The sequence below is a fragment of the Prinia subflava genome, chromosome 1, assembly GCF_021018805.1.
Source record: "Prinia subflava isolate CZ2003 ecotype Zambia chromosome 1, Cam_Psub_1.2, whole genome shotgun sequence".
Classification (NCBI taxonomy): domain Eukaryota; kingdom Metazoa; phylum Chordata; class Aves; order Passeriformes; family Cisticolidae; genus Prinia; species Prinia subflava.
This window is the reverse complement of record NC_086247.1, coordinates 153,313,482-153,335,111: the sequence shown is the minus strand read 5'-3', so window position 1 is coordinate 153,335,111 and position 21,630 is coordinate 153,313,482. Positions and strand designations below refer to the sequence as shown.

At 59.5% G+C, this 21,630-nt stretch overlaps 1 protein-coding gene across 4 annotated transcripts in view; it reads right to left on the bottom strand.

Annotated features, from left to right (window-relative positions):
* Positions 1 to 7,857: 7,857 nt before the first annotated feature.
* Positions 7,858 to 21,630, bottom strand: part of SMARCC1 (SWI/SNF related, matrix associated, actin dependent regulator of chromatin subfamily c member 1) — a 70,603-nt gene continuing 56,830 nt past the window's right edge. For 2 of the 4 annotated variants that reach the window (XM_063418089.1, XM_063418073.1), the window contains exons 26-28: positions 19,937 to 20,195; positions 11,778 to 11,948; positions 7,858 to 9,537 (exon numbers count right to left, since the gene is read on the bottom strand). In XM_063418089.1, coding sequence (XP_063274159.1) covers positions 9,458 to 9,537; positions 11,778 to 11,948; positions 19,937 to 20,195 — 510 coding nt within the window. In that variant the 3' untranslated portion in view covers positions 7,858 to 9,457. The remainder of the gene's footprint in view (positions 9,538 to 11,777; positions 11,949 to 19,936; positions 20,196 to 21,630) is intronic. The other 2 variants (XM_063418083.1, XM_063418097.1) reach the window with 2 other exon arrangements.

Sequence of the window (21,630 nt, the reverse complement as noted above, 5' to 3'; positions counted from 1 at the left end):
GCGCGGGAATGTGTCCGTCATGGCTGCTCCACAACCTGCATCCCACATCGGGCATTCCACATCCTGCATCGGACACCCTGCATCCCACATCCCAAATCCCGCATCCCACATCCCAAATCCCAAATCCTGCATCCCACATCCCAAATCCTGCATCCTACGTTGGATGTCCCACACCAGACACCCCATACTCTGTACCCCACACCACCCATGCCAGTGCAGGATGCTTGGCAGTGCCGGGGCCTCCTTGGGGACCCCATTTCTGTGCCCCCCCTACGTGGGACCCCCACCGGCTTGGCCTGACCCCGGTATCCCCCTGCCAGGGGCTGTGGGTGCAGGGCTGGGCTGGGGGAGCGCCGGCAGTGGGGTCCCCTCTCCCCCGGCTCCTGGCTGGGCTCCTGGCCGGGAACAAGCCCCGCTCTGTCCCTCTCAAAGGGGGATTGAAGGGGCTGCACCTGCTTAGTATTCCCCAGGCTTCCGGGGCTGGCTGCGTTTCCAAGGGGACCGGCCGAGGGGCCGCCAGGATGGACGGGGGGACACGGCCCAGGGGCTGCCAGGATGGACGGGGGGACACGGCCCAGGGGCCGCCAGGATGGACGGGGGGACACGGCCATGACCGCTGGGACAGGCTCAGGAAGAGGCAGGGGGGTCCCCGGGTTGGGGGGTCCTGGTGCCCATCCCTGCCCGGCAGCCCAAGTGGGATCAGGGTGGGATCCGGGAACGGGGACGGTGCTGGGATGGAGCCCGGGCAGGGCAGCAGCCATGGAAGCTTCCAGCACCCACAGCAGCTCCAGGGGCAGGAAGCTGGTGGGGCTGGCAGGGACCCCCGGGACCGCCTGTTCCAGGCCTGGAGCCACCCAGGGTCACATCTGGGACACCTCCATGGCCAGAGGCTCTGCCAGCCCTCGGGACACTGCCCCGGAGCAGCAGCTCCTCTCCAGAGGGTTGTGTGTCCCATGGCAGCCACAGGCACCTCACCCAGAGGTGCTCCCCATCCTGAGGGATCCCTCCCACCCTCACCGTTGTCCCCTCAGGGTAGTGACATCCCGGGGGCTCCAGCCAGTGTCACCCCAGGGTTCAGAGCCCCACCAGGCCTGTGCTGGGGACAAGAGGGTGTTGGCATCCCCCCCGCCCAGGGGACAAGGCCAGGACATTCCCTGCAGGGCCCCTGTGCATGGCAGGAGCCCCCAGCTCCCACACAGGCCCCACATCCATCCCTGCTCCTGCAGCTCCAGCCTGGGCGGGCAGGGAGCAGCGAGGGCCTCACCCTGCTGGGGCAGCGCTCACGGGGGCAGCGGGGGCTGTGCACAGGCAGGAACATCCCGTGGGACAATTCCAGAGCAATTCCAATTCCCTTCCCACTGCCCGGGACATCCGGGGGGGCCGAGCCTTGGTGCCCCAATTCCACCTCTGTGCCCCAATCCAGGAGCAGCCGAGCACAGCACGGGGTCAGAGCTGATCCCAGCACGTCCCCACAAACCTGCCTTGGACTGGGCTGTGCCAGCAGCAGAGGGCTGGACGAGGGATGGCAGGACAGAAGGACAGACAGGATTGACAGACAGACAGATGGACAGCGATGGCTCTTCTGTCTCAAAGGAGAAATCCAGCACCAGCTCCCTCGCTTGGGAAGAACCAGCTGCTGCTGCCAAGTCTGGGTATTCCTGGGGGAATTACTCAGAATATTAAAAATGATTTAAAAGTCTGGGATTTGCAGCCACCATTTGGGGCCTTTCCAGGGCAGATCCGTGAGCCCTGTCCATCCGTGCAGCGATCTGGGGAGGGATCTCATCCCAAACCCCTTCCCTGCTCAGTTCAGCACTGGGAGTGGGGTTTGCCCGTGGATCCTGCCCTGCCTTGGGATCCCCAAAACCCCAGGGAGGGGCTTTGCTCCCCCAGTCCTGCCCCACGCTCCTGCCAGTGCTCAGCTCAGTCCCTCATCCCAGCTGGCAGCTCCCAGGGCTGTGGGGCAGCCCCACCTTCCTCCTCCTCCCTCGGGGCACCGCTGGCTGCAGGTGCCAGGCTGGATTGTGATCCAGGATCCCGTGGGGATGGACAGACAGACAAAGGACTGGGGCAGGCACAGGCTGGGCTTGGATCCCCACCCTCCCAGCTCCTGCCATCAGCTGAGCACCAGGGATTCCTCGGGAATCCTGTGTTCCAGTGTCCCGTGCTGGTCACCAGGGGTGATGGCAGGGGCAGGATGGGCCGGGCCAGCACCTCCCCAGCTCCTGTTCCTCCCTGGGCTGCCTTTGCCTCCCCCTTCAGCCGGGAGAGGCTTAAATCACCTTTTACCCATATTTCTTTCATTAACAACTATTGGAAAAGTGCAAAGAAAATGAAGAATTGAAACAAAGAGCCAGGACTGAGGTTGGTGTTCCGTGCCCCGGTTCAGGCACGGCTCCCCTCGGACACGTGAACCCCTCCCTGTCTCACACCACCCTGGATGCTGAGCTGAGCCCAGGGCTGAGCCCAGCTCAGCCAGGCGGGATTTTAGGGACGGCTTTGTCCTTGATTGGGGCTGGCACCACCCGGGCTGGCTCCGAGGTGACGAGTCCCGATGCGACACCGATCCCTGGAGGAGCCGCCGCCGCATCGACCTTCAGCCTCCTCCGTGCGCAGCCCACAGCATCCAACCCTCCCTGCAGGGAAGAGACTCCCCCTCCCCGCATGAGACACACGCCAGGCTGATCCTGAAATCACCGTAATTCAACGCCCTCGAGGCAGGAGCCCTGTTTGGGATTGCAGGAGCAGTTTGGGGAGGGATGCAGGAGGCACAGAAATACACAGACCCAAAACCTCTGCATGTCCTGTGGTGCTGGAGCCGGGATCTTCCCAAAAACCCTTCCTGACCTGCACTGGGCTGGTGCATTTGGGTCTGCAGAGGCAGAGCTGGCCCAGGCAGGGGCAGAGTCCTGTGTCCGAGCAGCCTCTGGCTCTGCTGGAGGGGCAGAGCCCCTGGCTCTGCTCTCCCAGCCATTCCCGAGCCACATTCCCCTGGGGCTGCACAGGGAAAAGGTGGGAGAGGTTTAATAATCGCCTGTCACAGCTCTGAGCTGCAAAGAGCAAGGACAACCCTGAGTAAAGCGAGGCTGAGCTTTGGGGAGAGGAGCCAGCAGGGAGCTGCATCCAGGGATGGAGCCCTGCATCCAAGGATGGAGCCCTGCATCCAAGGATGGAGCCCTGCATCCAAGGATGGAGCCCTGCATCCCAAGGATGGAGCCCTGCATCCAAGGATGGAGCCCTGCATCCCAAGGATGGAGCCCTGCATCCAAGGATGGAGCCCTGAATCCAAGGATGGAGCCCTGAATCCAAGGATGGAGCCCTGCATCCAAGGACAGCGCACACTGCCAGCTGTGCCCGACACCTTTTGTGCCTGTGAACACGCACAGGCTGCACGGGTGACAAATGAAGCTGTCCCTGACCGGGGTGGGTCACGGCGAGCGCCAGCTCTGCTCCCACACCCTCCTCCTCCCCGCCTGGAGAAGCCGCTTTAGTACTTGCGATTTTGCCAAGAGGGCACTAAAGGCCCTTCAGAAAAGCTTTTTACCTCCCGGGCTTTGCATTCCTGACTGCCGGGAGCACGGGTGAGCCGAGGCGGCTGCTTCACCGTCACGACAAGGAGAGAAGTCCCAGCTCCATCCCCCGAAATGAAGGAAAAGGGCTCGGGAAGGGCCGGGCTAAGCCCGGAGGGGTGAACACGAACCTGGTCCCTCCCGGCAGGTCAGGTTTAAGCAGCCCAGGGCTCTGGCACCTCTGCAGGAGGGAGCCCAGACCTGGAGCAGCAGACAGAACCTGCAGGGCACCGAAATCCACCCGGAGCATCCCCCGCGGGCAGAGCCCGGCTCCGGCCCAGCGGGACCGCAACATCCTGGTCTGGCACCGAGAAGGAGCAAGGGAATTCCATGGAATGGATCCTGGGGGCTCTGGAGCTCCCCAGCAGCTCCCGGAGCAGAGCTTAGGGAGGAGATGTCCCTCAGGCCCCGCTAGGCTGTGCCTGGAAGTGGCTCCAGGTCTTTGTCGGGTCAGTGACACGGAGCTGGGTGGGAACCCTTGGTGCTGGCACATGGGGACCACAGCTCCATCCCAGGGCTGGAATTCTGGGAGCACACCCGGAGGGCTGCACGCTCTGATGGACACCGCGTTGTTTTTATCACACTGCAGCTTAAAAAGACAAAAAATGAGGGATTTGGGGGGAAAAGTTCCCGCTAATCAGGCCTCAGTTTCCCTTTGCAGCCTCCAGGTGACATCCCGAGGGCTGCTGGAAGGGTCCCCGTGCTGTGACCCGGCAGTGCCCTGGGGCTCCTGTGAAGGGAAAATTCCCAGCACAGGCCGGGCGGGAGCTGCTGCAGACGGAGGGGGACAGTGTTCGTGGAGAACACCGGGCAGTGCTGGCCCCGGCACGGCCCTGGCACGGCCCCGGCACAGACCCGGCACGGCCCCGGCACGGCCCCGGCACGGCCCTGGCACGGCCCTGGCACGGCCCCGGCACTGCCCCGGCACGGCCCCGGCACAGACCCGGCACAGACCCGGCACAGACCCGGCACGGCCCCGGCACAGACCCGGCACAGACCCGGCACGGCCCCGGCACGGCCCCGGCACGGCCCCGGCACAGACCCGGCACTGCCCCGGCACGGCCCCGGCACAGACCCGGCACTGCCCCGGCACAGACCCGGCACAGACCCGGCACGGCCCCGGCACGGCCCCGGCACAGACCCGGCACGGCCCCGGCACAGACCCGGCACGGCCCCGGCACGGCCCCGGCACAGACCCGGCACTGCCCCGGCACGGCCCCGGCACAGACCCGGCACTGCCCCGGCACAGACCCGGCACGGCCCCGGCACAGACCCGGCACGGCCCTGGCACGGCCCTGGCACAGACCCGGCACGGCCCCGGCACGGCCCCGGCACGGCCCCGGCACGGCCCCGGCACTGCCCCGGCACGGCCCCGGCACAGACCCGGCACGGCCCCGGCACAGACCCGGCACAGACCCGGCACGGCCCCGGCACGGCCCCGGCACGGCCCCGGCACGGCCCCGGCACGGCCCCGGCACGGCCCCGGCACAGACCCGGCACGGCCCAGCCCTTGTCGGGTCACCCGGAGCTGCCTGGCAGCCTTGTCTGTCCCTCCCTGCCGGGACTCGGGGGGATTATCCGGGGGTGGGCGCCGGGGCCAGCCTTGGACTCGTGCCTGTAAAAGCTGCGGAGGGAGAGGAGGAGCCCCCGGCCCTCCAAAGCCTCGGCGGGGAAGTTCCCGTGAGAAAGGCACGGGGGGAAACAGCAGCGAGGGAACAGCGGGAGCTCAGACTCTCCACGAGCCCCCAGGTGCGTTCTGGGCTTTAAAGGGGCCAGAAGACAAAAACGCCGCTTTTCAGGCAGCCGGGGTGGAGCTGGTACCCGAGGCAGGACACGGGAGGTTCAGGGGGTTTTTGGGATGGATAAAGGAGGTGCCCGTGCCCGTGCCCGTGCCCGTGCCCGCTCCGCTCCCCCGGCCAGTGGTGCTGAGCTAACCCCACGCTCGCCTCTCCCATCCCCAGCAGGATCCGATTACTCGGATGAGGATGCAAACCCCTCCCAGCCGCACAGGCAGGAGGGACAGGGAATGTTCTGGAGCAGGCAGAAGGGCTTGCAGGTAATTCCCTTTTATCCTAAGGACATCTTGGATTGAAGTGAGGACACTGAGGCAGCCCCAGAGCCCGGCCTAACCCCGCCCTCCGGCCGGCTCTGAGGCACCAGGACTCTGAGAACAGCAATAAATTCACTCCCTAATCTCACCCCAGCTCCGCCAGCAGGAGCAGCCCCGGCCCCACCCCATCCCCAGCCCCGGCCGAGCTGCGGGGATCCGACCACCCTCAGCAGCGTCAAACCCCGGGACGGCTCCGGCTGGATTGGGGGCACCTCAAATCCCCCCCAGTGCCATCCCTTGGATGGGCAGGGACACCTCCCTCTGCCCCAGGGTCATCCAGCCTGGCCTTGGGCACTGCCAGGGATCCAGGGGCAGCCACAGCTGCTCTGGGAATCCCAGCCCAGCCCCTCCCCACCCTCCCAGCCAGGAATCCCTTCCCAATCTCCCACCCAGCCCTGCCCTCTGGCAGTGGGAGCCATTCCCTGTGTCCTGTGCCCCCCATCCCTTGTCCCCAGTCCCTCTGCAGCTCTCCTGGAGCCCCTTCAGGCCCTGCCAGGGGCTCTGAGCTCTCCCTGGAGCCTTCTCCTCTCCAGGGGAACATTCCCAGCCCTCCCAGCCTGGCTCCAGCCCTGCAGCAGCTCCAGGTCCTGCTGCTGTTGGATCCAGGGCTGGAGGAGCTCTGCCTGTGGGGACTCACCTGAGTGGGGCAGGATCCCCCATTCCCTGCTGCCCACGCTGGGCTCAGCCCAGGGCATGAGGGGGTCTCTGGGCACTCCCTCACCCACAGCATTCCCAAAACTGGGATCCCAGAGCCCATCCATTCTTCTCTCCTTCACTCCAGCTCTGCCCAGCCTGGCCTCAGCAGCTGCTGTGATCATGAAGAGTTGAAGTCTGTAAATAGAAAACCTCCAAACCTGATTTATGATTTACCACTTTCTGTGCATCCCTCAGGAAATGATCTTCAGGATGAGAGGAGGAGAAGTGAGCACTGCTGGCCGTGCTGCAGGTGAGGGGGTCACCCTGCCAAGGGACAAGCCTTGCTGCAATGCAAAGATCCAAGGGCTCCTTCCCTTTTCTCCCTGCTCTGTGTGGGAGCAGCTCCAAGGAGCCCACAAGAGGATGTGCAGCAGGAGACCCCAGCCCTGGAGACCCCCAGGCTATCCAAGGAGGCATTCCCAGTGGACCCAAGGACACAGCTCCATCCCTGGGCTCTTCCTTCCTAGGCCATTAAGGACTGTGGGCATTACGGGATGCCCAGCAAGAGGTGCCACTTCTGAGGCAAAGGCTCTCACCGGGCAAAGCAGTGGGAATGGCTGGAATATAAATCCAGCCTGGATTCTGGTTCCAGCCTTACCAAAACCACAAACCCTCCTGGCAGCCCCCAGAGCCCGGCAGGAGCGGAGGGAAGAGCAGGAGAGGCAGCAGGGCTGAGCCTGGCAGGGCTGAGCCTGGCAGAGCAGCAGGGCTGAGCCTGGCAGGGCTGAGCCTGGCAGGGCTGAGCCTGGCAGGGCTGAGCCCGGCAGGGCAGCAGGGCTGAGCCCGGCAGGGCTGAGCCTGGCAGGGCGGCAGGGCTGAGCCTGGCAGGGCTGAGCCCGGCAGGGCAGCAGGAGTGAGCCTGGCAGGGCTGAGCCTGGCAGGGCTGAGCCTGGCAGGGCAGCAGGAGTGAGCCTGGCAGGGCGGCAGGGCTGAGCCTGGCAGGGCTGAGCCCGGCAGGGCAGCAGGAGTGAGCCTGGCAGGGCTGAGCCTGGCAGGGCTGAGCCTGGCAGGGCTGAGCCTGGCAGGGCAGCAGGGCTGAGCCTGGCAGGGCAGCAGGGCTGAGCCTGGCAGGGCTGAGCCTGGCAGGGCAGCAGGGCTGAGCCTGGCAGGGCTGAGCCTGGCAGGGCTGAGCCTGGCAGGGCGGCAGGATGGGGGCAGTGGGGCCGAGGCCTGCCAGCCCCTCCTGCCCTACAGAGCCGCCCTCCAGCGCGATCCAAGCGGGAAGGGGCGCCGGAGCCTGTGGGAAATGGAGCCCAAGAGCAGCTCCCCTCCGGCCGCCTCCCTGAGCCCTGAACCCCTGAGTGAGCAGCAGCACATTCCCGGGGGGAAGGCTCTGCACTCCCCCCGGGGCTCCCCCATACTCAGGGTTTGTGTTTGCTGCTCTGGAGTTCACATTCAGCCCCCAAACAGCCCCGGATAACAGCGACGATTCCCAGCTCTTCCTGCACACAAAGGCAAAGGAGACTTCACAAACTCCACAGGCTTTGTACAAAAACCGCTTTTTTTTGCTTTTATTTCACAAAATTGGGTGGCTGCTGCAGGAATCAAACCGGCCCTATACAGAGATCAGGTGAAAAAGTGGGCACAGGGATTATTTATACAGAAACAAAACAGAGTCCAGGATCCAGGTCCTCGGCAGGATCAGCACTAGGACAGTAAAAAATAGTCTGCACCTGGATCCTGGGATCGCTCACGCTAAAAACAACCTGAGGTTACTCTAAACTGGACTAAGGGCTGCACCAGAAACCCCCCGCTCACCCCACAGCCCTGGAGGGGAGGAAGCCTCGGGAAGGGGAGTGGGAAGGCCCCGGCCGCTCTGCGCTGCACCGGGGAGTCGTGCTGGAAGACCTGGCAAATCCTTGATTTTTAAATGGTGGAAGTGGTTCTGGAGGTTCCAGAGTTTTGGGGAGCCTCTCCCCAGCCCAACCTCAACTCCCACCTGGACAAAAGCCAGCCCTGAAACCAAGGAGCAGCGTCCAGACCCCTGGCAGGGAAACCCCAAACGCTCCTGGGCCGGGATGAGGGCAGAAAAGGGCTTTTTGCAGGACTTGCACCAGGTCCTGGCAGCCTGGAGGGGTGCAGCAGCAGCTCTGCAGTGCTCCCACACCTGCCTGCTGCAGCTGCTCCCCTCCCCAGCCCTGTGGGGGTGACAGGAGCTGTCCCAGCTCCCGTTCGCTGCTGCCCCGGCCGTCCAGAGGTAGTTCTGGCATTCCCATCCCAGCCATCCCAACCCAATCCCAAATTCTAGCACTTCTTCGCTACCTACTTTATTTTTTTGTTTTGTTGTGGGTTTTTTTTTTTTTTTTTTTTTTTTTTTTTTTTTTTTTGTTTTTTGTTTTTTGTTTTTTTTTTTTTGTTTTCTTTATTTTAAAAAGTACAAAGTATATGCTCCAAAAAGAGGGACTAAAAATGGGGGGTTATTCCTCAGTTGGCTACTGCACCTAACTACTCAGGGAAGGTCCAACTACCACCTCCAAAGGCAGAGGAAAGGTAAAAAGTGGAGCAAGAAAACTCCTACCGTTGAGTGGTTTTACTGGGATTGATTCACTCCCGGCTGGGTTCCATGGATCAGAATTTCCTGTAATAAGTTAGAGGAGCTGTGGCTGCAGCCACCAGGGATCCCTGCGGGCACAGCTGCCAGCCCTGCTCTCCTGCCCTGCTCCACGCCCGGGTTTGGCCTCTCCTCTGGGTGCTTTGCTCTGCCCACAGACCCCGCAACACTGAATCGCCCTGGAGCGGGCACGTCCTGGAGCTCAGCTCCTGCCCCAAAACCTGGATTGTTTCACCCTTCCCGGGAGAAACCCCAGCTGAAAGCACCAAGAGGGAGGAAACCAGCGTGGAGCTCTGCAAGCAGGCCAAGGGGGAAAGGACTTCCAGCAGCAACATGGGGGCACTCCTGGCATCCCTATCCGCAGCTTCCCGAGGGAATGCCGAGCTCTGCCGGCCCGGCGGGGAGCGGGGAGCGAGTCCCACACGGCTGGGAGGGGAGGGACACCTCCCCAGGGAGCAGAAGGGAACTGAGGAATTCTCTTTTGGTCACCACTACGTTGCTGTGGAAGTTCCTCCCTCCCTCCTTGGCTGCTTAGGGAGCGGCGGAGGCCGGCGGGGCTCCGGCTGGCGGCGGCGTCACTCCTTCCGCAGGCGGCTGCGCCGGGCCGGGATCTGCAGGACACAAGGGACAGTGAGGGACAGGGGGACAGCAGGGGGGACAGCAGGGGGACAGGGAGGGACAGCAGGGGGACAGCAGGGGGACAGCAGGGGGACAGGGAGGGACAGGAGGGGACAGGAGGGGACAGGGAGGGACAGGACACTGAGAAGGGACACAACACCCACCCCCCAGTGACTCCCGGCCACAGGAGATTCTGTCTGAGGGCAGTTCCTACAGCCAGGACCCAGGAATGGCACCACGGTGGCTCCTGAGCTCTGCTGCACCTTTATTTTGCTTTTCCACCACCCAGCACCTCATGGACTCCGTGAAAGAGGAAAGAATTCCTGTATTTTATGGACAACAAGATGGGGATGCAGCTCAGCAGCTGGCAAATCCATGCCAAGCAACTTCCAGAGCTGGAATTGGCACCTCTCACCTCGCAGCCCTGTGCTGGAGCCCAAATTTCAGCTCTTTTCTGTTTAAAACAGATGGAACAATAGGTTTGATATGAACAGGGGCTGCTCCTCCCTCTGAAGGATGGATGTAGGTTAGAGCAGAGGAATCACGGGTGCAGTGAGCAGGGGGAAGAGAGGAGGGACACAAAGGACCAGCCTCGTGCCCAGAGAGGAGATGCTAATGGAACATGACTGACTTGTTTAGTAGGGGAGGAAAAAAGAGAAGTTAAGAGAGGGGAAGAGAGCAAACAGGAATGCAACCTGACACAGGACATTCCCAGTGGCAAAGGCTCTGGAAAAAGGATGGAAAACTAAGCCAGGCTGGGGGAGCAGAGGAACAGGAGCAAGGCCCAAACAGAAATAGCACAGGCGGAGTTTTCCCGCTGGGCTGGGAACGCCCGTGAGTCAGAGCTCGCAGCAGCTCCTGCTGCTGGAGCCAAAACCAAAAGGGCTTTTCCCAATTATTTTCTGGGAAAGGTACTACAGGAGGAATTCCTGCTCGTCCGGTGAGAACCACACTGAGCATTCTGGGGGTGAAGATTCCTGAGCAGCTGGGCCAGGCTGCAATTAATAATGGCAAATTTATTGAGGAATTCCCGATGGAGAATTCCTCAGTCATTCCTCCCTGTGCCAGCTTCTGCCTTCTGGGCTTGGCCACACTCTCACACTCATTCAAGCAACTCCCACACCACGGCTCCTGATCCAGCTGCTTTTTTGGCTGCCATAAATCAACTTCATTTTCAGAGGTTCAGATTTTATACTGGGAATGTTCCTTACATGGTTCATCCTCCCTTCTTCCTAATCAAGACTTCCTCGCTCCAATTCCAGGGTGCCAGTTTTCAGGAAGGAATTATTGAACTGGATCCCACTCTGACCACCACTGTTCAGGAATCCTGATCAATTCCTGACCCTCCACTAAGCCAGGAGAGGCTTTTGATCATCACCACCAAGCCTCTGCATCATTATAAATAAAATAAGGGATGTTATAAATAAAATAAAGGACAATGAAATGTGTTGGGATGCCCAGAGGGCTGAGGAGCACTTAAAGCTTCCAGCACATCCCTGGCACCACTCTGGGGGTGGCAGCGTGCACAGACCCTGCTGTCCCACAGGAAATAGAGAGTTCAGAGGTAGAGCAGCCCCCCAGGAATATCCAGGGCAGATATCCTCTCCCAGAGAGGAGCACTCACATATTGCACTGGGAGCTGATGGACTTTGCTGTTCTACATTAAATAGGGAGTTCAGAGGCAGAGCAGTCCCCCAGGACAGCCCCAGAGAGGAGCACTCACACATTGCACTGGGAGCTGATGGACTTTGCTGTTCCACAGGAAATAGGGAGTTCCCAGAGGCAGAGGAGCCCCCTCAGGACCATCCAGGACAGTCCCAGAGAGCTGACACAACTTACACATTGGGGGCTGATGGACCCTGCTGTTCTACATTAAACAGGGAGTTCAGAGGCAGAGGAGCCCCCAGGACAGCCCCAGAGAGCTGACACAACTCACACATGCCGTTGGGGGCTGATGGACCCTGCTGTTCTATACTAAACAGGGAGTTCAGAGGCAGAGGAGCCCCCAGGACAGCCCCAGAGAACTCACACAACTCACACATGCCGTTGGGGGCTGCCAGACCCTGCTGTTCTACAGGAAATGGGGAGTTCAGAGGCAGAGGAGCCCCCAGGACAGCCCCAGAGAGCTCACACAACTCACACATGCCGTTGGGGGCTGCCAGACCCTGCTGTTCTACAGGAAATGGGGAGTTCAGAGGCAGAGGAGCCCCCAGGACAGCCCCAGAGAGCTCACACAACTCACACATGCCGTTGGGGGCTGCCAGCGGCCCGCGGGGCCCCAGGAGGTTCCCGGCCATGGGGGCCATGCCGGGCGGCGCGGCCCCGCTCCCGTGGAGGCTGCTGGGCATCATCCGGCCTGGCAGGGGCTGCCCAGGGAGGATGGAGCCAGGCCCTGGCATCTGACCTGCAGGGAGAGACACGGGTGAGGCCTGGAGGGGCTGGCAGGGAAGGGCAGAGGGGTGGATGCCCAGCAGTGGCACAGCCTCGCGTCATGGGCAGCTCCGTGCGCGCTCCACGCTCCCAGGAAACGCCCTGGCACCCCCAGCACGCCTCCAGGAAGGGCTGGGGGCACCTGGAATCTCTTCACAAGGGAAAAGTGGGAGACAACACAGTCAGACCCAATGCTGGCACTGGAACCACAGCAGGAAGGGCACCCCAGGGAATGCGAGCGCTGGGAAGCAAAGGGAATCACAGTGCATCAGAGGAAGAGCCCGTGAGGAAAGGAGCAGCCAGGAAGCCTCAGGGATGAATTTCGTGGGAGGACTGACATCATCCAGTTAAAACTGGCCTGCACAGGAACTCCTGCTGTGATTCCCTGTTTTGCTGGGAGGGAGGATTCCAGGGCTCCTCCTCACAAACCAGCTCCGTGGGACACCTCCCTGTTCCAGCTACACCACCCGGCCTTGGACACCTCCAGATGGGGGCTGATGCTTTAAAACCACATTTGAGGGATGGCTTGGCATAATCCAGTTCCATTTCCTTCAAGACACTTCCATGGAGGGACAGTATTTTAATGAGACAGGGATGGAGATGGCTCCTTTCCCCTTAACCCCAGGCAAGGGGGAAGGACCTGAGAACCAAAGGGGCTCCAGGAGAGCTGGAGAGGGACTGGGGACAAGGGCTGGGGGGACAGGACACAGGGAATGGCTCCCACTGCCAGAGGAATGGGAAACATCATCCAGTTCCAACCTCCCAAAGACTCAGAGGCTCTGTGCAGAAAGAGCAGATATTCACAGCTACGAGGGGTGTGATTCGCTGCAAAATTACGGCTGATCAGGGAATAAAAATATAAAAACTGGAACAATACAGCTGTGTTGGAGAGGCCCAGGAAAGGTGGGAATTGAGAAATTCCCAGCCTGGGAGCTGCCACTTGACAGGAGCCTCAGTAATTTGGCCATCCCTGAACACCACAGGCCTACGAGATTCTCTCTCACTAACCAAGTGATTAATATTAAAATCCCTCTTCTGAAGCACCTGAAGCTGAATCAGACTTTACTACACACTGAGTGGCTTCACGAGAAACTCCAGCACTGGGCAAGGATTCCTTCAGGGAAAGGCTGTCAAACCCACAGGGACAGGAAGAGTCAAGGATGGTTTACATGCAAATCAACCCCAGTTGAGCTAAAATCACCACTGAACAGAAACTACATCTACTTTACAAATGTCTTTTCTTCATAAATGCAAAGTGTGCCCCATCCCTGGGAGTGCCCAAGGCCAGGCTGGCTCGGACAGTGGACAGTGGGAGGGGTCCCTGCCATGGCAGGGCTGGCACTGGAGGATCCTTAAGGTCTCTTCCAACCCAAATCAACTCCAAATCTCCCAGCAAAGCTCACTGGGAAGCTCCCTCCTTCCTGGACCAGGGAGTGGCCCCAGCTCCTTTCCCTGTTACACCCTGGAGGTTTAAATCCAAGTTGTGCTAGGCTGGGAATCTCCTCTGTGTGGGGCTGTGGCTGCCCACTTTTCCCTTCCTGACATGGGATGCAACATTTTTATCTCAAAATTACCTCAGGGAGCTGGCAGAGGAACAAGCCCATCCCCTCCCAGCTCCAAAACAGCCAGGCTGGGAGCACCCAAGCACTGACCCCCTCTGGAGTGGGATTAACCACGGGAAGTCACCGCTGCCACCACGGCAAAACCCAAGCCCTGCTTCTACAGAGATGTTTTTTTCCAAGAGAAAGCGCTCCAAGACAGAGGCTCAAGCAGAAAATGTGGAAGTGTGACCTAGATAGGGGGGAGAGCTTAGGAGCAGCAGCTGCGGGAAGAGATCCAGCCCAAAGGTTCAACACATCGAGATTTAACCGACTGAAACCCCCTCCACAGAGGGGCTGGGCAGGCTCACCTTCCCCTGCTGCCAATGCCGCTCACATGCCAGGGGAGGAATGCCTTTAGAGGCTCCCCAAGGTATTTATCTCCATTAAAAAGCCTCTCCCTCTATTAAATCAGCACTTGAGGAGCACTGGGCTGATAAGCAGCCAGAGGGGTTTTGTTTTGATGCACGAGGCTTGGAGCTGATCCAAATCCTCGGGCACCTCTGCCTGCCCAGAAAACCTGTGGACACACAGAGCCAGTGCCCCGTGCAGGAGGGGCCCTTGGAGGGCATGATTCAAACCTGTGGACACACAGAGCCAGTGCCCCGTGCAGGAGGAGCCCTTGGAGGGCAGGATTCAAACCTGTGGACACACAGAGCCAGTGCCCCGTGCAGGAGGAGCCCTTGGAGGGCAGGATTCAAACCTGTGGACACACAGAGCCAGTGCCCCGTGCAGGAGGAGCCCTTGGAGGGCAGGATTCAAACCTGTGGACACACAGAGCCAGTGCCCCGTGCAGGAGGAGCCCTTGGAGGGCAGGATTCAAACCTGTGGACACACAGAGCCAGTGCCCCGTGCAGGAGGGGCCCTTGGAGGGCAGGATTCAAACCTGTGGACACACAGAGCCAGTGCCCCGTGCAGGAGGAGCCCTTGGAAGGCAGGATTCGTGGGGATGAGCCTGGCTGCCACCCTGCTCTCCTGCTGCTGCAGGCAGAGAGCAGCTCCAGGGAATGCCTGCTGGCACTCCAAGGTGTGCTCCTTCCCACTGGGAACAGGTTTCACAGGCTCTGGGAGTCCTGGAATGGTTTGGGTTGGAAGGGACCCTAGAGCTCATCTCACTCCACGCCTGCCGTGGGCAGGGATATTCCAACAGCAAATCCATCCTCCCCTCCTCCCTCCCTCCCTCACGCTGCCCCCCAGCCAAGCACTGTGAATAATTAACCACAGTAACTCATTTAGCCTCTGTCTCAGGAAGGAGGCAGAATTTCCACTTGACTGGCACCCAGCATTGTGCCCCTCCGGAGCCGTGCCCGGCGCGCTCCGTGGCACCATTCCGCGCCTCCCGGGAAGCACGTAGGATACACACGGGATACACACAGGATACACACAGGATACACACAGGATACACCAGAGCAGCTCAGGGGGAAGCTGCTGCTGTTCCCCTCCCGGAGGGAAGGATCCTGCTCCGAACAGGAGCAGCTCAGCCCTCCGGAGGGGAGGGAGGGCAGCACAGCCCGGAGGAGCCGCGCTCCTGCGGTCACTGATTCCCTGCTGGACTCCAGGAATTTCAGAGTGTATCCAGTATTTACTCCTTTGGGTCACTATTCCAGCCCCAAACACCTCCTGCCTGGGGCAGGCTTTCAAAGAGCCAAGGTGCACCCGAGAGAGCCCAGGGAGGTGTCAGTGCTGCTGTCACCCTCCCAGCTCCGGTCCCAAATGAACCCTGGTGACAACTCCACGGATCAGCTCCAGCCCAATCCACCAGCCTGACCTGGCTTTCCTTCCATCCTCCCCACCAAGCTCTGCACATCTGATGGAGAAAGAGCAAGCACTGACAGCTGCTAGGGAATATTTACCTACAGGAAGTGAACTCAAAATCCTTTTCTACCCAAAAAGCGCCCTGGAATCATCACAGTCCAATAAGGAAGCAAACAGCATCCAGCTACTTAATTTAAACCCACAAATAATGAAATGCTCAGCAGCTGAAAAATCCCAAGCCTAAAATTCCTGACAGAGTCTTTTTTTTTTGAGTATTTCAACCACTGACAGCAAATGAGGTAAAAAAGTATCTGGGAAAAGGTTATTGAAGTTGCTCATCCAGCTGTGGTGGGAAATGTATCCTGCCCTCATTCCACTTCTGCCCTAGGTCAGAAATTATTTACCCGGTGAAAATCCCACCTGAAGGAAGAGTTAATAAGGACAGCTCCTAATTCCCAGCTCTCTCCCTCCAAGAATTTCCAGAAGTTTCTTGTATTCCACACCATGGTTATCATCAGAACCAGGAGTTCTCATCCCACTGATCACCAGCCCAGAGCTTAAAGGGAAATCAATGAAGTGCCAAAAGTGGTACCATGGGAAGAAACTGGGAATTTTATTTCCTATCACAACGACAAGGTGCAGCTTTTCTCAGTGAAATTGGAATTCAACTTTGTTTCCCTATTTAAATTTCCATTCCAGGGCAAAGGTGAGAACAAAGTAAGCTCAGGAAAATGGATTCTATGGTCCAGCAGAACCAGATGTGGCCATGCCTAGGAGAAGGGGGTGACCTTGGCTGGAGATGTTCTCCAGATGGCTCCAGCACAACCCTCCACTGGAGATGTTCTCCACCACCACGTCCAGACTGACATCTGAGCTAAAACCATATTGCAGGGAAAAGCCTCACTTTAAACTTCTAGTTAAGAGCTTGACTTTACTGCTGCTGCCCCCGTGCCCAGAGAAGCTCTGAACAGGAGTTTATCCTCCCCTCTTCCCTCTCCAGATGCCATCTCAGATCCTTTCCTCCCTTTGCCTCCCACCATCCCTTCAGCTCTCGTCAGTCACCCCGAGGCCGCCGCCGTGTTCCGTTCACGGTCTGCCGAGCCCACGGGGCACTTCCACTCCTGCTGAGCTCAGGACCTGTCTGAACCCCCGGGGAGCACCCAGGGCGGGTCTGGGGTGAAACCTGCCCGGCTGTGCAGGAGCTGTGCAGGAGCTGTGCAGGAGCTGGGCAGGAGCTGGGCAGGAGCTGTGCAGGAGCTGTGAAGGAGCTGGGCAGGAGCTGGGCAGGAGCTGTGCAGGAGCTGTATAGGAGCTGGGCAGGAGCTGTGCAGGAGCTGGGCAGGAGCTGGGCAGGAGCTGGGCAGGAGCTGTATAGGAGCTGTGCAGGAGCTGTGCAGGAGCTGTATAGGAGCTGGGCAGGAGCTGTGCAGGAGCTGGGCAGGAGCTGGGCAGGAGCTGGGCAGGAGCTGGGCAGGAGCTGGGCAGGAGCGGGGCAGGAGCTGGGCAGGAGCTGGGCAGGAGCTGGGCAGGAGCTGGGCAGGAGCGGGGCAGGAGCTGGGCAGGAGCTGGGCAGGAGCTGGGCAGGAGCTGGGCAGGAGCGGGGCAGGAGCGGGGCAGGAGCTGGGCAGGAGCTGTGCAGGAGCTGTGCAGGAGCTGGGCAGGAGCTGGGCAGGAGCTGGGCAGGAGCTGGGCAGGAGCTGGGCAGGAGCGGGGCAGGAGCTGGGCAGGAGCTGGGCAGGAGCTGGGCAGGAGCTGGGCAGGAGCTGGGCAGGAGCTGGGCAGGAACTGTGCAGGAGCTGTGCAGGAACTGTGCAGGAGCTGGGCAGGAGCTGGGCAGGAGCTGGGCAGGAGCTGGGCAGGAGCTGTGAAGGAGCTGGGCAGGAGCTGGGCAGGAGCTGGGCAGGAGCTGTGCAGGAGCTGGGCAGGAGCTGGGCAGGAGCTGGGCAGGAGCTGGGCAGGAGCTGGGCAGGAGCTGGGCAGGAGCTGTGAAGGAGCTGGGCAGGAGCTGTGCAGGAGCTGTGCAGGAGCTGGGCAGGAGCTGGGCAGGAGCTGGGCAGGAGCTGGGCAGGAGCTGGGCAGGAGCTGGGCAGGAGCTGTGAAGGAGCTGGGCAGGAGCTGGGCAGGAGCTGGGCAGGAGCTGGGCAGGAGCTGGGCAGGAGCTGGGCAGGAGCTGGGCAGGTGTTCCCAGCCCAGCTGCTCCGCGGTGCTTCGGGATCGCTCGTAGGGGTTTGGGGGTTCCTCCTCCCCTGCACCCCTGGCAGTGCCCAAGGCCAGGCTGGATGGGGCTGGGAGCACCCTGGGATGGGGAAGGTGTCCCTGCCATGGCAGGGGGTGGCACTGGGTGATTTTCAAGGTCCAGCCCAAAAACCATTCCAGGACTCCATGATCTCCTCACATTCACCAAATTTTGGGATCTCCACCAAGGCTGCAGGAGACTCGGGGGAAGGTCCACTGAGGGAACTCACAGGTGTGGGGTCACTAGTTTGCCATTCTCTCTCCAAGCTTCTTTGCAATGCTCTCACATTAGAATAACTCTACTGTGCAGCCAGAGAGCTCTGGCACCCGTGGGCTTCCCAGGCATTCCTAACAAACCTCCTCTGAAGGGCTCAAGGAAATGAGCCTCCTCTGCTTTCCAGGCAACATCACCTGGGCTGTGGCTGCAGACACAGAGGGCCTCAAATTCCTCCCTTTACAAAAGCATCAAAGCAGAGCAGTGTCAGAGGAGGGGAGGGCAGATCCTGGTCCTGGGGCTGTGGGGATGAGAGCTCCGGCTGCTGCTGTGGGAGCTGGGAGTGCTGAGCCTCAGCAGGGCTCTGCTGCCCTCACACAGGGGAGGTGCTGCTGGAAAAGTCAATCTATCGACCAGCTTTAATGAAACCTGAGAGAGAGACGTTCTGACTAATTAACACACACATTCCCTGTCCCTGCTCCGGGAGGGGAATGCAGAGCCTGGATGGCTGCGAGGGGCTGGAGAGCCAAGGATGGGAACACAGCAGCAGTCAGGAGTTATCAGTCCCCAGTGAACAAACACAGCAATGCCTTAACCCTGTCCCACTGCCAGTCTCCACAGCAGTGTGCATGGGAGAGCTGTGTATGGATGTGCCAGGATTCCCTCCTTTCCCTTTCCAGGTTATTCCTTCACGGCCACGTGAGCAGCCCTGAGCTGTCACAGCCCACAGCAGACCCACTGAGCCAGGATGTTAAATCTGAGTCTAAAACTAGACTATGATTTATCACACTCCCAGTCCAATTCCAGCACAAACCAAACCAGCTCCCAAACAGTCCTGGGGAGTTTTGTCCATAGTAAACCCAGGAACTCCCTGAGCCTTAAAAGCAGAGTGAGCCTGAGCCTCCCCAGACAGCTCTTCCCTCCCTGAAGTCACCACTACTCTGCACCTGCTGAGGGAACCCACTTGGATTACTCTGCAGGTCCAGTTGGATTAGATACTTCCCATTTTCCTGGTCACCTGAAAATCCTGCTGTTTTCCTCTGCTCCCTCCCAAACCAAACACTTTTTGTCACAAGAGGAAAACTCAAGTTCCTGCAGCTTCTTGTTGCCATATTCTATTTAGATTATGACACTCAAACTTTCCAGCTTCTTCAGCAGCTGCTATGAAAAATCTTCCCAAGTATTTTTGGCTAATGACTGACCAGGTCTGCTTCTGGAGCTGGTTTTGGTCAAGCTCCTCCTTGGCTGTTTCCAGTCCCACAACCAGGTTCCCATGTGCCACTGTTATTTGAGTTTAAATTACTGTTTCAACAAGCTTTGGCAAGTAAAAGCTGCCAATTCACATCACCCCTTGATCACCCCACCCTCTGGACTCCCACCCTTGGAGATACCCAACCCTTAGCAGGACAAGTCCCCTGCCAGCAGGAGAGGCTGGACTGGAGACTTCCAGTGACCCCTCTGACCAACACAGTCCTGTGACCCTCCCCTGGCATCAAACACATCCAGACAGGACACAGGAACCTCTCACAGTCAGGTCTCCTGCCAAAGGAGACCTGCTGATCCCAGTCCCTTCCCTTAATTTCTGTACGTGGTTTGGTGTGCCATGAACTGGAGGATTTGAGGAGTGATTGTTTTCAAAGGAGCATCTGCTCAGACCACCAAGCATAAAACAAGTCTAAGGAAATACAAATAACCTAAAAACATCTGCAAGTGCTTGGGGCAGCTTCATATTTCACTTTAGAGCTTGATTGTCTCAGGCAGGGGACTCTCAGCCCTGCCAGACAACCTGCTCTGGGGCTGATGGGCCTCCCAGGGAAAAAAGTGTTTTCCTTGGAAAAGTGGTTGGAAGGGATTTCTCCTGTTTGTGCCCACTGCCTCCCACCCTGGCACTGCTGGGGGGAGCCTGGCTCTCCCTCATTCCTGACTTTGGGGTTCCACCCTCCATAAGACACCTCTTCCCACACTCCATCCACACACGTGGGATGGGGCTGAAGGCTCCGTAACGAAGCTGCGGAACAAGCAAAGCTCTGTCAGACAACGGCACCATTACAAACCAGTAACCCAGCCCCCCCTGCCCCTTGGCAGGGCTCCCTGGCAGCTCCTCTCCCTGGGGCTCACTCCCCAGGGATTGGGGCAGGAGTTCCCTCTGCAGGCTCTTACCTGGCTGAGGTGGGTGAGGAGGTGGCATCTGGTGGTGCAGCATGGGGTAGGGCGGGGGCTGCTGGTGGGGCAGCAGCCCGGGGTGTGCTGGTGCCCCCAGGGGGTTGATGCCCGGCCCGCTGGGGTGCTGGTGGGGCTGCTGGGGGTTCTGGCTGTGCTGCTGCTCCATTTGCTGGCGAGCCCTGAGCTCGGCGTACTTGAGCTGCTCCATGTGGAAGTTCTGCCTCTCGGTCAGCAGCTGCTGCCTCTGCTGCTCCAGCTGTGACAGAGGGCACAGGTGAGTTAGGAAGGATCCATTCCAAACGTGCTCCTGCCCAGCAGCAGCCTGGCTGGGAAATGCCCCTCAGCCCAACCCACCAAGCCCAGCCTGAACTGCATCCTGTGGATGTTTGCAGCAGCTTCTGAGAAAGGCTCCGGAGCCTTTTTCTAGCTGGGACACAGAACTCACCTTGTCCTGTCCTAAAACCCCTCAGCAGCACAGCTCGTTACTCACTGAGCTGTGCACTGAGAACTCAGGAGGAGACTGGGGGCTTTTCTCTCCATCTCCTGCATGCTGGAATGAGGGAGAACAGGAGTCCCAGGGGATTCTCTGGGTAAGCCTGAAGCAGAACGTGTGTGCAGCTGCAGGAGCTCGGGGATCACAGGCAGATCCTGCTCCATCCTCTGAGTGCAGGAACTGCATGTCCCAGCAGCCAGACACCAGAGATTCGCACTGTTGAGAACTTTATGTAAAAAACCTCATGTCATTTAAGGCAATTAACATCAAATAGGCTACTTTGATTAATTATGAAGTCATGTAGAGAGTGAGACCTGAGCAACCTGGTCTAGGGAAGGTGGCCCTGCCCTGGGTGGAACCAGAAGATCCTTCCAGCCCAAACCAGTCTGAGAGTCCACGGAAAGAGAGAAAAGCTACAGAAAGCATTTCCTGCTGCTGGGCATTTGTATGATGGATCAGTGTTCTGGTGAAGGAAGTGGTATCTGACTTATTTAAGGAATATTGACACATTCCCACGTTATTCCTCTTGGACACCCGGACCGGGGCTTGCGTGACTCGTTTACAAATCTTTAACGAGTGTTTTCAGGTAGACTCCACAATTCAGCTGAAAAGCAGGTTGCCAAGGAGACTCTCACCTAGCACGAGTTCTCCAAAAATCCCCGAGCTCCCTCAGTAGCCGGTGCTGGCAGCGTGGCTGCTGACGGGGCAGGGCTGGAGCAGGAAGGGAGCTCACAGAGCCGGCATTCAGCAGCCCCAGATGGGCCGAGCTCATGAATTAAAGATGCCCTGGCCGGGTGGAGCGCCTGCTGCAGCGCCCACAATGGCATCATTCACGCTGCCCTGGCTCCTTTCTCCTGGGACACTCTGATACGCTGAGGGAAGCGCCCGATAAATCCACCCCAGCGGGGAAATGGGGCGTGTGGGGAAACATTCCCGAGGTGGCAGACAGCTGCGAGAGGAATTCCTGCAAATGAGCCCAAACAAAGGCTCAGGCAACACTTCTTTATTCCTTTGAGACCCCTCTGTGGCCCTGCTTTGCTCTCTTCGTGGCACCCCATCCTGCTACAGTTTAAAAGAGTCTTCACAAGGATGCCCAAACAGCAGCCAGTGCCTGAAAATTCCCACTGGACAAGGAAAACTTCCCTTCTACACAATCCCTGTGCTTGGGACAAGGAAAGACATTTGGACAGAGGAAAGG